This window comes from Pseudophryne corroboree, chromosome 11 (genome assembly GCF_028390025.1).
Source record: "Pseudophryne corroboree isolate aPseCor3 chromosome 11, aPseCor3.hap2, whole genome shotgun sequence".
NCBI classification, from domain to species: Eukaryota; Metazoa; Chordata; class Amphibia; order Anura; family Myobatrachidae; genus Pseudophryne; species Pseudophryne corroboree.
The window spans coordinates 1623200-1639834 of record NC_086454.1 but is presented as its reverse complement, the minus strand read 5'-3'; the positions used below and the strand labels follow the sequence as shown (position 1 = coordinate 1639834).

Sequence of the window (16635 nt, the reverse complement as noted above, 5' to 3'; positions counted from 1 at the left end):
GTCGCCACAGCGCTATCTGTATCCGCACAAAACTATAGTGTCGCCACAGCGCCATCTGTATCCGCACAAAACCATAGTGTATCCGCACAAAACCACAGTGTCGCCACAGCGCTATCTGTATCCGCACAAAACTATAGTGTCGCCACAGCGCCATCTGTATCCGCACAAAACCATAGTGTCGCCACAGCGCTATCTGTATCCGCACAAAACCATAGTGTCGCCACAGCGCCATCTGTATCCGCACAAAACCACAGTGTCGCCACAGCGCCATCTGTATCCGCACAAAACCACAGTGTCGCCACAGCGCCATCTGTATCCGCACAAAACCATAGTGTCGCCACAGCGCTATCTGTATCCGCACAAAACCATAGTGTCGCCACAGCGCCATCTGTATCCGCACAAAACCATAGTGTCACCACAGCGCCATCTGTATCCGCACAAAACCATAGTGTATCCGCACAAAACCACAGTGTCGCCACAGCGCTATCTGTATCCGCACAAAACTATAGTGTCGCCACAGCGCCATCTGTATCCGCACAAAACCATAGTGTATCCGCACAAAACCACAGTGTCGCCACAGCGCTATCTGTATCCGCACAAAACTATAGTGTCGCCACAGCGCCATCTGTATCCGCACAAAACCATAGTGTCGCCACAGCGCCATCTGTATCCGCACAAAACTATAGTGTCGCCACAGCGCCATCTGTATCCGCACAAAACCATAGTGTCGCCACAGCGCCATCTGTATCCGCACAAAACCATAGTGTCGCCACAGCGCCATCTGTATCCGCACAAAACCAGTGTCGCCACAGCGCCATCTGTATCCGCACAAAACCACAGTGTCGCCACAGCGCCATCTGTATCCGCACAAAACCATAGTGTCGCCACAGCGCTATCTGTATCCGCACAAAACCATAGTGTCGCCACAGCGCCATCTGTATCCGCACAAAACCATAGTGTCGCCACAGCGCCATCTGTATCCGCACAAAACCACAATGTCACCACAGCGCCATCTGTATCCGCACAAAACCATAGTGTATCCGCACAAAATCACAGTGTCGCCACAGCGCTATCTGTATCCGCACAAAACCAGTGTCACCACAGCGCCATCTGTATCCGCACAAAACCAGTGTCGCCACAGCGCTATCTGTATCCGCACAAAACCACAGTGTCGCCACAGCGCCATCTGTATCCGCACAAAACCATAGTGTCGCCACAGCGCCATCTGTATCCGCACAAAACCATAGTGTATCCGCACAAAACCATAGTGTATCCGCACAAAACCACAGTGTCACCACAGCGCCATCTGTATCCGCACAAAACCCAGTGTCGCCACAGCGCCATCTGTATCCGCACAAAACCACAGTGTCGCCACAGCGCCATCTGTATCCGCACAAAACCATAGTGTCGCCACAGCGCCATCTGTATCCGCCAAAACCATAGTGTCGCCACAGCGCCATCTGTATCCGCACAAAACCATAGTGTCACCACAGCGCTATCTGTATCCGCACAAAACCAGTGTCACCACAGCGCCATCTGTATCCGCACAAAACCAGTGTCGCCACAGCGCCATCTGTATCCGCACAAAACCACAATGTCACCACAGCGCCATCTGTATCCGCACAAAACCATAGTGTATCCGCACAAAACCATAGTGTCACCACAGCGCTATCTGTATCCGCACAAAACCACAGTGTCGCCACAGCGATATCTGTATCCGCACAAAACCAGTGTCACCACAGCGCCATCTGTATCCGCACAAAACCAGTGTCACCACAGCGCTATCTGTATCCGCACAAAACCACATTGTCGCCACAGCGCTATCTGTATCCGCACAAAACCACAGTGTCGCCACAGCGCCATCTGTATCCGCACAAAACCAGTGTCACCACAGCGCCATCTGTATCCGCACAAAACCATAGTGTCACCACAGCGCCATCTGTATCCGCACAAAACCACAGTGTCGCCACAGCGCTATCTGTATCCGCACAAAACTACAGTGTCACCACAGCGCTATCTGTATCCGCACAAAACCAGTGTCACCACAGCGCCATCTGTATCCGCACAAAACCACAGTGTCGCCACAGCGCCATCTGTATCCGCACAAAACCAGTGTCGCCACAGCGCTATCTGTATCCGCACAAAACCACAGTGTCGCCACAGCGCTATCTGTATCTGCACAAAACCAGTGTCGCCACAGCGCCATCTGTATCCGCACAAAACCATAGTGTCGCCACAGCGCCATCTGTATCCGCATAAAACCACAGTGTCGCCACAGCGCTATCTGTATCCGCACAAAACCATAGTGTCGCCACAGCGCTATCTGTATCCGCACAAAACCAGTGTCGCCACAGCGCTATCTGTATCCGCACAAAACCACAGTGTCGCCACAGCGCTATCTGTATCCGCACAAAACCACAGTGTCGCCACAGCGCCATCTGTATCCGCATAAAACCACAGTGTCGCCACAGCGCTATCTGTATCCGCACAAAACCATAGTGTCGCCACAGCGCTATCTGTATCCGCACAAAACCATAGTGTCGCCACAGCGCTATCTGTATCCGCACAAAACCACAGTGTCGCCACAGCGCTATCTGTATCCGCACAAAACCACAATGTCACCACAGCGCCATCTGTATCCGCACAAAACCATAGTGTATCCGCACAAAACCATAGTGTCACCACAGCTCCATCTGTATCCGCACAAAACCACAGTGTCGCCACTGCAAAACCTTACCTCTGTGGATTCCACCTCACTGGGCTCAGCATATTCTTCCACCACTTCAGGTTCTAGGAATGAGAATAAAATGAGTATACAGGTGGCTCTGTGTAATGCTGCATGGTCAAATACAGGACATCCACCTAGAACTATTCTCATTAATTCAGCAGAATACGTCGCGCCACTCCAAGGGCGGGATCTATTAACATACATCGCCACCCATCGCAGCGATGTTGATCGCGTATGTACTAACATATGCAATCAACATCGCAATGCGGTAACGGAGGCCCCCCGCGATACCTGGGAGGTGACGGAGACCCCCTGCACACCACCTCACAGGTATCACGGGGGGCCTCCGTCACCGCATTGCGATGTTGATTGCATATGTTAGTACATACGCGATCAACATCGCTGCAATGGGTGGTGATGTATGTTAATAGATCCTGCCCTTGGAGTGGCGCGACCCTAACCTCCCAGGGGTCTCCACACTGCCCGCACGCCGGGAAGCAGCAGCAGGCTGTCCCCGACGCCGCCTCCTTCTCCTCACCCCTGCAGCTGGAAGGACCTCTGGCTGCGTTGCTAGGGGGAGGAGGAGACTACCTTCCGGTACCAGGCTGCCTGGAGGAAGGTAAGCCGGGAGGGAAGGGGCGGTTTTGTTGATAAGAAGCCCATAGGCTTCTATAGGGTATCGCCATCCAAAGATGGAGCAGCCGGGTCTTTGTACTTTGGAAATGTGATAAAACCCCCGAAACGGGGATTTTACCGCATTTTTTCCTTAGTACATCCCGCCCCAAAATGAGGCAACTCAGACTAAATACATTAGTATAATCTATGCTTATAAAGTCATTATAGTCCTAGGTAGAGCCCCCATCCCATTATCTGCACAGAGCAGCTAGGGAGTGGTATAGCGCAGGACGCGGGGTACCTAGCTCAGGTGTCTGTTCTTCCGCAGGCGGTGCTGCAGGCGGTTCCTCCTCCTCACACAGCCCATTCTGGTGGTTCTGGGCACTATCAAAATATCCACTGTGAAGAATGCGATCCAGTATTTCCTGCACGGCCTTATCTAGAACAAGAGAGAGCCAGCCCTGTCAATGCTAGAAGGCGGCATAAGAGGTCCCACTGCCTGGTACATAACACAGCTATAATATATAATATAATATAGATACAGCCAGAGGAGGGGGTGAGGACTCTGGAGAGTAAGAACCCTGCAATAGGACTTTGGGACAATGTAGGTTCTAGTCCTCTCGTCTGCTGCCGGCAGAGTGTGTACATCAGTGACGATACTGCTGAGGGGGCACAGACGCCGCAGAGAACAGCAGCGATCACACGTGTCTATATGCGCATTATTCACCGCAGCCTTACATGTGGTTCCACACACAGCCTTGTCTTTGCCTTCTAGCACATCCCAGAGGTGGATGGAAGCCTGGTCATACTGCTCACACAACCTGGAAAAGAAAGAAATGATTTAGTGTTTCTTACAGCCCCCAACACCTAACCGGGCAACGCACAACCTGTAGCCTCTATCATAGCGCAATTTACAACCCACACCAGATGCAAAATACAAGTCTTTAAAATGGACAATATTTACACCAACACATCTGGCAACTTATGGAGCAGCAAGTCCCCATATACAAGTCCAAGCAGATCTCCGAGACATAGGGGGGAGATGCATCAAACCTTTCAAGAGCCATCTAGTAAAGTTCCTCACGGCAGGAAACCAGCGTTAGATAAAGGATAGCTAGAATCCCTGGAAGGTATGATACATCTCCCCTCATCACGATGCAGCCATACACCAGGACCCAGCATGGGTAATAACACCTGTATATACAATATAGGACGAGCTGTGGATTACAGCGTCTCTGGAGAACGTCGGCTTCTGTGTTACAGGCAGGAGCTCCCAGTGACAGCTGTGCAGAAACATCATCTATAGGAGATCCATACAGCCGTTCTATAATGGAGCAGCTAGTAATAGAACATGGGGTAGAATGCCTGCTCATCCCTGAATGTATTCTAACTTCACATTACAAATATGAAGACGTCTGAGGTGTATGTACTAAACCTTGAGAGAGATGGATATAAAGTACCAGCCATCGCCTGTCAGTGTAACATGACAGATAGGAGAGGACTGGCTTGTACTTTATGTCTCTCCATGGCTAAAGCTGGATACACGTAAGATGATCTGCCCAATCTGGTTGGAAGGAAAACCTGGTAATGTATGTGAGCAGCGACAACCGACCTTCTGCTCCCAAACCCGGGAAGACAGACAATAATGGATGTTCAGAAAACTTAAATCCATTTGATTTAACCAATGTATCCGTACGACTATTGTTGCCCATTTTCCAGCTTTTGGGAACAGACAGCTGACCGTCATTTGCTCCCATACATTACCAGATTTTCACTCCAACCAGAAAGATTGGACAGATAATCTTAGGGTGTGTACACACGGTGAGATTTTTTCTTAAGATTTTGACTATATAGTCAAAATCGTAAGAAAAGTTAGTGCAGATCGCAAGGTAAAAGTCACCTTGCGATCCCGATGCGCGGTCCCACCAGGTCAGCATCGGAAGAAAAGATAGACTGTGCAGGCAAGTCAATCCTTGCTAGATCGGTGTACTATCTAGTTCATCTCACATGTCAATGACATCTCACATAAGCCAAAATCTCACATAAGCCAAAATCGTAAGCACACATCGTACAGATCTCAAGAAAAGTTAGTCAAAATCTGTCCTATCTGGGCTCCGGGCAGTTCAAGGGAAATCGCAAGTAAAAAATAAGATTTTACTTACCGATAAATCTATTTCTCGTAGTCCGTAGTGGATGCTGGGGACTCCGTCAGGACCATGGGGATTAGCGGCTCCGCAGGAGACAGGGCACAAAACTAAAGCTTTAGGATCAGGTGGTGTGTACTGGCGCCTCCCCCTATAACCCTCCTCCAAGCCTCAGTTAGGATACTGTGCCCGGACGAGCGTACACAATAAGGAAGGATATTGAATCCCGGGTAAGACTCATACCAGCCACACCAATCACACCGTATAACTTGTGATCTAAACCCAGTTAACAGTATGACAAACGTAGGAGCCTCTGAACAGACGGCTCACAACAATAACAACCCGATTTTTTTGTAACAATAACTATGTACAAGTATTGCAGACAATCCGCACTTGGGATGGGCGCCCAGCATCCACTACGGACTACGAGAAATAGATTTATCGGTAAGTAAAATCTTATTTTCTCTGACGTCCTAAGTGGATGCTGGGGACTCCGTCAGGACCATGGGGATTATACCAAAGCTCCCAAACGGGCGGGAGAGTGCGGATGACTCTGCAGCACCGAGTGAGAGAACTCCAGGTCCTCCTCAGCCAGGGTGTGCCCCTGACCAAGTAGCAGCTCGGCAAGGTTGTAAAGCCGAGACCCCTCGGGCAGTCGCCCAAGATGAGCCCACCTTCCTTGTGGAATGGGCATTTATATATTTTGGCTGTGGCAGTCCTGCCACAGAATGTGCAAGCTGAATTGTACTACACATTCAACTAGCAATCGTCTGCTTAGAAGCAAGAGCACCCAGTTTTTTGGGTGCATACAGGATAACAGCAAGTCAGTTTTCCTGACTCCAGCCGTCCTGGAAATCTATATTTTCAGGGCCCTGACAACATCTAGCAACTTGGAGTCCTCCAAGTCTCTAGTAGCCGCAGGTACCACAATAAGCTGGTTCAGATGAAACGCTGACACCACCTTAGGGAGAAACTGGGGACGAGTCCGCAGCTCTGCCCTGTCCGAATGGACAATCAGATATGGGCTTTTGTGAGACAAAGCCGCCAATTCTGACACTCGCCTGGCCGAGGCCAGGGCCAACATCATGGTCACTTTCCATGTGAGATATTTCAAATCCACAGATTTGAGCGGTTTAAACCAACGTGATTTTAGGAATCCCAGGACTACGTTGAGATCCCACAGTGCCACTGGAGGCACAAAAGGGGGTTGTATATGCAGTACTCCCTTGTCAAATTTCTGGACTTCAGGAACTGAAGCCAATTCTTTCTGGAAGAAAATCGACAGGGCCGAAATTTGAACCTTAATGGACCCCAATTTGAGGCCCATAGACACTCCTGTTTGCAGGAAATGCAGGAATCGACCGAGTTGAAATTTCTTCGTGGGGCCTTCCTGGCCTCACACCACGCAACATATTTTCGCCACATGTGGTGATAATGTTGTGCGGTCACCTCCTTCCTGGCTTTGACCAGGGTAGGAATGACCTCTTCCGGAATGCCTTTTTCCCTTAGGATCCGGCGTTCAACCGCCATGCCGTCAAACGCAGCCGCGGTAAGTCTTGGAACAGACATGGTACTTGCTGAAGCAAGTCCCTTCTTATCGGCAGAGGCCCTGAGTCCTCTGTGAGCATCTCTTGAAGTTCCGGGTACCAAGTCCTTCTTGGCCCATCCGGAGCCACGAGTATAGTTCTTACTCCTCTACGTCTTATAATTCTCAGTACCTTTGGTATGAGAAGCAGAGGAGGGAACACATACACCGACTGGTACACCCATGGTGTTACCAGAACGTCCACAGCTATTGCCTGAGGGTCTCTTGACCTGGCGCAATACCTGTCCAGTTTTTTGTTCAGGCGGGACGCCATCATGTCCACCTTTGGTCTTTCCCAACGGTGCACAATCATGTGGAAAAAACTTCTCGATGAAGTCCCCACTCTCCCGGGTGGAGGCCGTGCTGAGGAAGTCTGCTTCCCAGTTGTCCACTCCCGGAATGAAAACTGCTGACAGTGCTATCACATGATTTTCCGCCCAGCGAAGAATCCTTGCAGTTTCTGCCATTGTCCTCCTGCTTCTTGTGCCGCCCTGTCTGTTTACGTGGGCGACTGCCGTGATGTTGTCCCACTGGATCAATACCGGCTGACCTTGAAGCAGAGGTCTTGCTAAGCTTAGAGCATTGTAAATTGCTCTTAGCTCCAGTATATTTATGCGGAGAGAAGTCCCCAGACTTGATCACACTCCCTGGAAATTTTTTCCCTGTGTGACAGCTCCCCAGCCTTTCAAGCTGGAATCCGTGGTCACCAGGACCCAGTCCTGAATGCATAACTGTGGCCCTTTAGTAGATGAGCACTCTGCAGCCACCACAGAAGAGACACCCTTGTCCTTGGAGACAGGGTTATCCGCTGATGCATCTGAAGATGCGATCCGGACCATTTGTCCAGCAGATCCCACTGAAAAGTTCTTGCGTGAAATCTGCCGAATGGAATCGCTTCGTAAGAAGCCACCATTTTTCCCAGGACCCTTGTGCAATGATGCACTGACACTTTTCCTGGTTTTTGGAGGTTCCTGACTAGCTCGGATAACTCCCTGGCTTTCTCCTCCGGGAGAAACACCTTTTTCTGGACTGTGTCCAGAATCATCCCTAGGGACAGCAGACGTGTCGTCGGAGACAGCTGCGATTTTGGAATATTTAGAATCCACCCGTGCTGTCGTAGAACTACTTGAGATAGTGCTACTCAGACCTCCAACTGTTCTCTGGACCTTGCCCTTATCAGGAGATCGTCCAAGTAAGGAATAATTAAGACGCCTTTTCTTTGAAGAAGAATCATAATTTCGGCCATTACCTTGGTAAAGACCCGGGGTGCCGTGGACAATCCAAACGGCAGCGTCTGAAACTGATAGTGACAGTTTTGTACCACGAACCTGAGGTACCCTTTGTGAGAAGGGCAAATTTGGACATGGAGGTAAGCATCCTTGATGTCCAGGGACACCATATAGTCCCCTTCTTCCTGGTTCGCTATCACTGCTCTGAGTGACTCCATTTAGAATAGGTCTCACCTAGCCGTCTGGCTTCAGTACCACAATATAGTGTGGAATAATACCCCTTTACTTGTTGTAGGAGGGGTACTTTGATTATCACCTGCTGGGAATACAGCTTGTGAATTGTTTCCAATACTGCCTCCCTGTCGGAGGTTGACGTTGGTAAAGCAAACTTCAGGAACCTGCGAGGGGGAGACGTCTCGAATTTCCAATCTGTACCCCTGGGATACTACTTGTAGGATCCAGGGGTCCACTTGCGAGTGAGCCCACTGCGTGCTGAAACTCTTGAGACGACCCCCCACCGCACCTGTTTGTACGGCCCCAGCGTCATGCTGAGGACTTGGCAGAAGCGGTGGAAGGCTTCCGTTCCTGGGAATGGGCTGCCTGCTGCAGTCTTCTTCCCTTACCTCTATCCCTGGGCAGATATTATGGGGACGAAAGGACTGAGGCTGAAAAGACTGTCTTTTTCTGCTGAGATGTGACTTGGGGTAAAAAAGGTGGATTTTCTAGCTGTTGCCGTGGCCACCAGGTCCGATCGACCGACCCCAAATAACTCCTCCCCTTTATACGGCAATACTTCCATGTGCCGTTTGGAATCTGCATCACCTGACCACTGCCGTGTCCATAAACATCGTCTGGCAGATATGGACATCGCACTTACTCTTGATGCCAGAGTTTCGCATATATAGAAATGCATCTTTTAAATGCTCTATAGTCAATAAAATACTGTCCCTGTCAAGGGTATCAATATTTCCAGTCAGGGAATCCGACCAAGCCACCCCAGCGCTGACCATCCAGGCTGAGGCGATCGCTGGTCGCAGTATAACACCAGTATGTGTGTATATACTTTTTAGGATATTTTCCAACCTCCTATCAGTTGGCTCCTTGAGGGCGTCCGTATCTGGAGACGGTAACGCCACTTGTTTTTATAAGCGTGTGAGCGCCTTATCCACCCTAAGGTGTGTTTCCCAACGCGCCATAACTTCTGGCGGGAAAGGGTATACCGCCAATAATTTTCTATCGGGGGAAACCCACGCATCATCACACACTTCATTTAATTTATCTGATTCAGGAAAAACCACATGTAGTTTTTTCACACTCCACATAATACCCTTTTTTGTGGTACTTGTAGTATCAGAAATATGTAACATCTCCTTCATTGCCCTTAACAAGTAACGTGTGGCCCTAAAGGAAAATACGTTTGTTTCTTCACCGTCGACACTGGAGTCAGTGTCCGTGTCTGTGTCGACCGACTGAGGTAAAAGGACGTTTTAACGCCCCTGACGGTGTTTTAGACGCCTGGACAGGTACTAATTGGTTTGCCGGCCGTCTCATGTCGTCAACCGACCTTGCAGCGTGTTGACATTATCACGTAATTCCATAAATAAGCCATCCATTCCGGTGTCGACTCCCTAGAGAGTGACATCACCATTACCGGCAATTGCTCCGCCTCCTCACCAACATCGTCCTCATACATGTCGACACACAAGTACCGACACACAGCACACACACAGGGAATGCTCTGATAGAGGACAGGACCCCACTAGCCCTTTGGGGAGACAGAGGGAGAGTTTGCCAGCACACACCAAAAACGCTATATTATACAGGGACAACCTTTATATAAGTGTTTTTCCCTTATAGCATTTTAATATATATATATATATACATATCGCCAAATAAGTGCCCCCCCTCTCTGTTTTAACCCTGTTTCTGTAGTGCAGTGCAGGGGAGAGCCTGGGAGCCTTCCCACCAGCATTTCTGTGAGGGAAAATGGCGCTGTGTGCTGAGGAGAATAGGCCCCGCCCCCTTTTCGGCAGGCTTCTTCTCCCGTTTTTCTGAGACCTGGCAGGGGTTAAATACATCCATATAGCCTCCAGGGGCTATATGTGATGTATTTTTAGCCAGAATAAGGTATTATACATTGCTGCCCAGGGCGCCCCCAGCAACGCCCTGCACCCTCCGTGACCGTTGGTGTGAAGTGTGTGACAACAATGGCGCACAGCTGCAGTGCTGTGCGCTACCTTCATGAAGACTGAAAAGCCTTCTGCCGCCGGTTTCTGGACCTTCAATCTTCAGCATCTGCAAGGGGGGTCGGCGGCGCGGCTCCGGGACGAACCCCAGGGTGAGACCTGTGTTCCGACTCCCTCTGGAGCTAATGGTGTTCAGTAGCCTAAGAAGCCAATCCATCCTGCACGCAGGTGAGTTGAACTTCTCTCCCCTAAGTCCCTCGATGCAGTGAGCCTGTTGCCAGCAGGACTCACTGAAAATAAGAAACCTAAAAACTTTTTCTAAGCAGCTCCTTAAGAGAGCCACCTAGATTGCACCCTGCTCGGACGGGCACAAAAACCTAACTGAGGCTTGGAGGAGGGTCATAGGGGGAGGAGCCAGTACACACCACCTGATCCTAAAGCTTTAGTTTTGTGCCCTGTCTCCTGCGGAGCGGCTAATCCCCATGGTCCTGACGGAGTCCCCAGCATCCACTTAGGACGTCAGAGAAATAGGACATAGCAAGGATCTCACCGTGTGTACACACCCTTAGTGCGTATACAGCTTTAGTACATAGACCCCGATATTATTATTATCCTTTACTTATATGGCGACACAAGGGATCCGCAGCGCCCATTACACAGTACATAACAAGAAAACAAGCACGAGACAATATAGGACAGGTATAGAAAACCCGGGGCCAGGTGCCATCAGAGGGAGTGTGGAGTATAAGACAGTGTAAGAGAAGAACCTGCGAGCTGCCCGACTACTAAACAGGGTTATTGTGCTTTATTACTAGAATAGTATTAGGTGGGTTGGGGTAAGAGGCCATATTTTACCTTACTGTTGGGTCACGGTCAGGCTCCACCAGTTTGTAGAACTCATCTAATACAGACAGCTCTTCTTCAGACATCACTGGAACCCCATTTAAACCTTGTTTCAAGTCATTGCGCACCTCCTCGTCACCGAGCTTATCCAAGACAAACTGCAGCTCGAGAACAGTCTTTAAACGCTTCTGTTCTGCCTCTTCCCGCATCAGCTGCTCGCGTCGAACTGCCTTCTTGATGGTTTTCTGGATCTGGAAGTAGGAGGGTTAAGCTTTATGTGCATGGCCATCCCAGTGTGAAGGGGTCCAAGTGTTAGCCTGCAATTCTGCAATAGCACAAGCCACCTGTATGACTTTGGAAAATGCCAAGGATGGCGCATGAAGGGGAAAGATGGAGGGGAGTGTTCCAAGCCACTTACAGCCAGATAGGGAAAGGACTGCGTGCTGCAATTGCCAAAACTCTTAGCATGATACATGGCTAATCATTAAAGCAATAATATGTTCATGAGAGACAACAATTCTGTAATCAGATTAAAGAACTTAATCATAATATTCACGTAAAACGCAATCTACAAAACGCACGGTATAAATAAAATTAAAAAAAATAAAAAAGGAGGGAAGAGAACCTAAAAAAAATCTTACATCTTGGCCCAGTGCCATGAAGCTCCTCTGCAGTTCTCGAGCAAACTCCATGTTGGTTACAACCTCCTGATGTTTTGCCACCGCATCCTAGAAATACAAGCAAGAATAATGTAAGGAATAGACCATAAACTAAGGCTGAAGAGTGCATCTGCTTGCTAGGAGCTGCTTAAACTCAGGTGGTCATTATTACAGGTTATCAGAAGAACAATGGTAAAATAGTATATGGAACCTTCGCACATTAAGACTTTACATGATTCAGCCACAAAACACATTGTAGCACAATAATCAGTATTTCCTATTTTAGTTTGAAGTGCACAATTTACAGGTAATAACGTAGTGCAAAACTAAACCCAACAGGATTGTTAAAAATAAAAATTGTGTTACCAGTTGGTCCTGGTTCAGCCGCTCCCCTTTGTTCATTCGATCCTGGTAGTCATCCAGCTTACCCTGTAAGACAACGCACAATCATGGTGACTTGCACGCGCAGTGTAAATAGAAGTGCATTCCTTATTACAGACACTTAATGCTGAGAATTGTGAAAACAACATAACTTGGAACTCCGGTCAGAGAAGGCTTCTCATTTGGAGAGGAACGATCACCTTTAAGTGGCTCTCTTAAATATTAAAGTTAGAGAATGAACTTCCGCATCTCTTCCATTAACCCTTAGTGGGCAATTCATTAGCTGCAGTTTGCCGATGAGAACTGTTGCACTATTCAGCCATGTACACACTTGTAACAGCTCCAGTTTTCCTGTACAACTGGTGTAACGGAAAACACAAAACATAGCCACACACACACACACACACACACACACACACACACACACACGCTATGGGTTGTAATGAGCTGTTACGGAACGGCACATCGGGGACACTTGAGCTGTAATAAGTAACTCGAAAGGGGCAATTCATGAGAAACCATTCTCCAGTCAGTCATCAGCACAACGGAAGAGTAGATACCCGTGGCAATTACGAGCATCACTGGAACGGCTAGTTCACCCAACAGGAGACAGCTTGTAACGGTCACAATACTACTTCCTACAGCATGAACGGACTTCATAGGTTCACTATTTACAATAAATGCAGTTACATTGCTCCCTAAAGTTTAATACAGCCAGACAAACGCAGCTCCTTTTCTTAGTCCATTGTTTGTTAAGTCCGACATGATTATCAAACCACTAGGCACCACAGGACCACCAGAGCCTAAATTTCACATTCCATTAAACCGTTCTATGGTATTCACTCACACAACTTCATATGCGTCTGCATTTACTATACAGCCTACAGCCTGTTTGAGAAGTGATGAGACCAGATTAAAATCCTATGGTGTAAAAAAGTAAATATAAAGGGGGGGGGGGGGGGGGGGGGGGGGGGACTGCCGGCAAAAGGGCCAAACGCAGCTGGAAATCAGTCGACAGGGCTGAAATCTGTACTTTCAAAAGAAGGACACTTTAAAATCACACCAAGATTTACAGAGTTTTCACACTCTGTGATAACTGCGTGACAAAACCGGTTTCCAGGCTTGCAGCATAGTATGGACGACCGAAAGATAAGCCTTTACCTTTCAAAAGCCAGGCCATTAAAGTCAACCAAGAAAGGTCCTCTTGTAGAAAAATAAGATTTTAAACCTACCGGTAAATCTTTTTCTCCTAGTCCGTAGAGGATGCTGGGGACTCCGTAAGGACCATGGGGTATAGACGGGCTCCGCAGGAGACATGAGCACTTTAAGACCTTTTAATGGGCGTGCACTGGCTCCTTCCTCTATGCCCCTCCTCCAGACCTCAGTTATAGGAACTGTGCCCAGAGGAGACGGACATTTCGAGGAAAGGATTTTGTTAATTAAGAGTGAGATACATACCAGCCCACACCATACACACCGTACAACCTGGGATATAACTAAACCAGTTAACAGTATGAACAAATAAGATCAGCAACAGGTTGATCTGAACTGCAACACAACCCTTGTGTAGACTTATCAATAACTATATACAAGTCTTGCAGAAGTAGTCCGCACTTGGGACGGGCGCCCAGCATCCTCTACGGACTAGGAGAAAAAGATTTACCGGTAGGTTTAAAATCTTATGTTCTCTTACGTCCCAGAGGATGCTGGGGACTCCGTAAGGACCATGGGGTTTATACCAAAGCTCCAGACCGGGCGGGAGAGTGCGAATGACTCTGCAGCACCGATTGAGCAAAAGAGAGGCCCTCATCAGCCAGGGTATCAAACTTATAGAATTTTGCAAAAGTGTTTGAACCCGACCACGTAGCTGCTCGGCAAAGCTGTAATGCCGAGACGCCTCGGGCAGCCGCCCAAGAAGAGCCCACCTTCCTTGTGGAATGGGCCTTTACCGACTTTGGTAACGGCAATCCAGCCGTAGAATGAGCCTGCTGAATCGTGTTACAGATCCAGCGTGCGATAGTCTGCTTGGAAGCAGGAGCGCCAACCTTGTTGGCTGCATATAGGATAAACAGAGGCTCCGTTTTCCTAATACGCCCCGTTCTGGCTACATAGATTTTTAAAGCCCTGACTACATCACGGTACTTGGAATCCTCCAAGTCACCCGTAGCCACCGGCACCACAATAGGTTGGTTCATGTGAAACGACGAAACCACCTTAGGTAGAAATTGTGGACGAGTTCTCAATTCCGCTCTATCCATATGGAAAATCAGATAGGGGCTCTTGTAAGACAAAGCCGCCAATTCGGACACCCGCCTCGCAGATGCCAAGGCCAACAACATGACCACTTTCCACGTGAGAAATTTTAACTCAACAGTTTGAAGTGGTTCAAACCAGTGCGATTTAAGGAACTGTAACACCACGTTATGGTCCCACGGTGCCACTGGGGGCACAAAAGGAGGCTGGATGTGCAGCACTCCCTTCACAAAAGTCTGCACTTCTGGGAGAGAAGCCAATTCCTTCTGAAAAAATATTGATAAGGCCGAAATCTGCACCTTAATGGAGCCTAACTTCAGGCCCATATCCAGCCTCGCCTGTAGAAAATGGAGAAAACGACCCAGCTGAAAAACCTCCGTAGGAGCATTCTTGGATTCACACCAAGACACATACTTCCTCCAGATACGGTGATAATGCTTCGCCGTTACCTCCTTCCTAGCTTTAAGCAGAGTAGGGATGACCTCCCCTGGAATACCTTTCCTAGCTAGGATTTGGTGTTCAACCGCCATGCCGTCAAACGTAACCACGGTAAGTCTTGGAACACACACGGCCTCTGTTGTAACAGGTCCTCTCTTAGAGGAAGAGGCCAAGGATCTCCTGTGAGCATTTCCTGAAGATCTGGATACCAGGCCCTTCGAGGCCAGTCTGGAACAATGGAGTATCGTTTGAACTCTTGTTCTTCTTATGATCCGCAATATCTTTGAGATGAGTGGAAGTGGAGGGCACACAGAGACCGACTGATACACCCACGGTGTCACTAGTGCGTCTACTGCTATTGCTTGATGGTCCCTCGACCTGGAACAATATGTCCAAAGCTTTTTGTTGAGGCGTGACGCCATCATGTCTATTTGAGGGAGTCCCCAACCGTTTGTCACTTCTGCAAAGACCTCTTGATGAAGCCCCCACTCTCCTGGATGGAGATCGTGTCTGCTGAGGAAGTCTGCTTCCCAGTTGTCCACACCCAGGATGAAAACAGCTGACAGAGCACTTACATGATTTTCCGCCCAGCGAAGAATCCTGGTGGCCTCCGCCATCGCTGCTCTGCTTCTTGCTCCGCCCTGGCGGTTTACATGTGCCACTGCTGTGATGTTGTCTGACTGGATCAGTACAGGTAGGTTGCAAAGAAGATGCTCCGCCTGTCTCAGGCCGTTGTATATGGCCCTCAATTCCAGCACATTTATGTGCAGACAAGCCTCCTGGCTTGACCATATTCCCTGAATTTTTTTTCCTTGTATGACCGCTCCCGAGCCTCGCGTCCGTGGTTACCAGAACCCAATCCTGGCTTCCAAACCTGCGACCCTCTAGGAGGTGAGCACTGTGGAGCCACCACAGGAGAGATATCCTGGCCCTGGGGGACAGGCTTATCATCGATGCATTTGGAGATGGGACCCTGACCATTTGTCCAGTAGGTCCCACTGAAAAGTTCTTGCATGGAACCTGACAAACGGAATGGCCTCGTAGGCCGCCACCATCTTTCCCAACACTCGAGTGCATTGATGAATCGCCACTATTTTTGGTTTCAGCAAATTCCTGACCATGTTTTGGAGTTCCAGAGCTTTTTTCCAATGGGAGAAAAACCCTCTGCCGTTCCGTGTCCAGAATCATGCCCAAAAAGGACAGTCGAGTTGTCGGCATCAAATGCGACTTTGGCAAATTTAATAGCCAGCCGTGTTGTTGTAGTACTCTCAGAGAGAGTGCCACGCTTTTCAGTAACTGGTCTCTTGATCTCGCCTTTATCAGGAGGTCATCCAAGTACGGGATAATTGTGACACCCTGCTTGCGCAGGACCACCATCATTTCCGCCATTACCTTGGTGAAAATCCTCGGGGCCGTGGAAAGCCCAAACGGCAACGTCAGAAAATAAGATTTTACTTACCGATAAATCTATTTCTCGGAGTCCGTAGTGGATGCTGGGGTTCCTGAAAGGACCATGGGGAATAGCGGCTCCGCAGGAGACAGGGCACAAAAAGTAAAGCTTTTTCAGATCAGGT

The 16635-nt window shown here is 48.9% G+C and overlaps 1 protein-coding gene across 3 annotated transcripts in view; it reads right to left on the bottom strand.

Moving 5' to 3' along the window:
• Positions 1-16635, bottom strand: part of CAPRIN1 (cell cycle associated protein 1) — a 159506-nt gene that overhangs the window by 80480 nt on the left and 62391 nt on the right. For all 3 annotated transcript variants that reach the window (XM_063946260.1, XM_063946259.1, XM_063946261.1), the window contains exons 3-8: positions 12356-12418; positions 11972-12058; positions 11343-11581; positions 4082-4164; positions 3645-3782; positions 2738-2790 (exon numbers count right to left, since the gene is read on the bottom strand). In XM_063946260.1, the coding sequence (XP_063802330.1) occupies positions 2738-2790; positions 3645-3782; positions 4082-4164; positions 11343-11581; positions 11972-12058; positions 12356-12418 (663 nt within the window). The remainder of the gene's footprint in view (positions 1-2737; positions 2791-3644; positions 3783-4081; positions 4165-11342; positions 11582-11971; positions 12059-12355; positions 12419-16635) is intronic.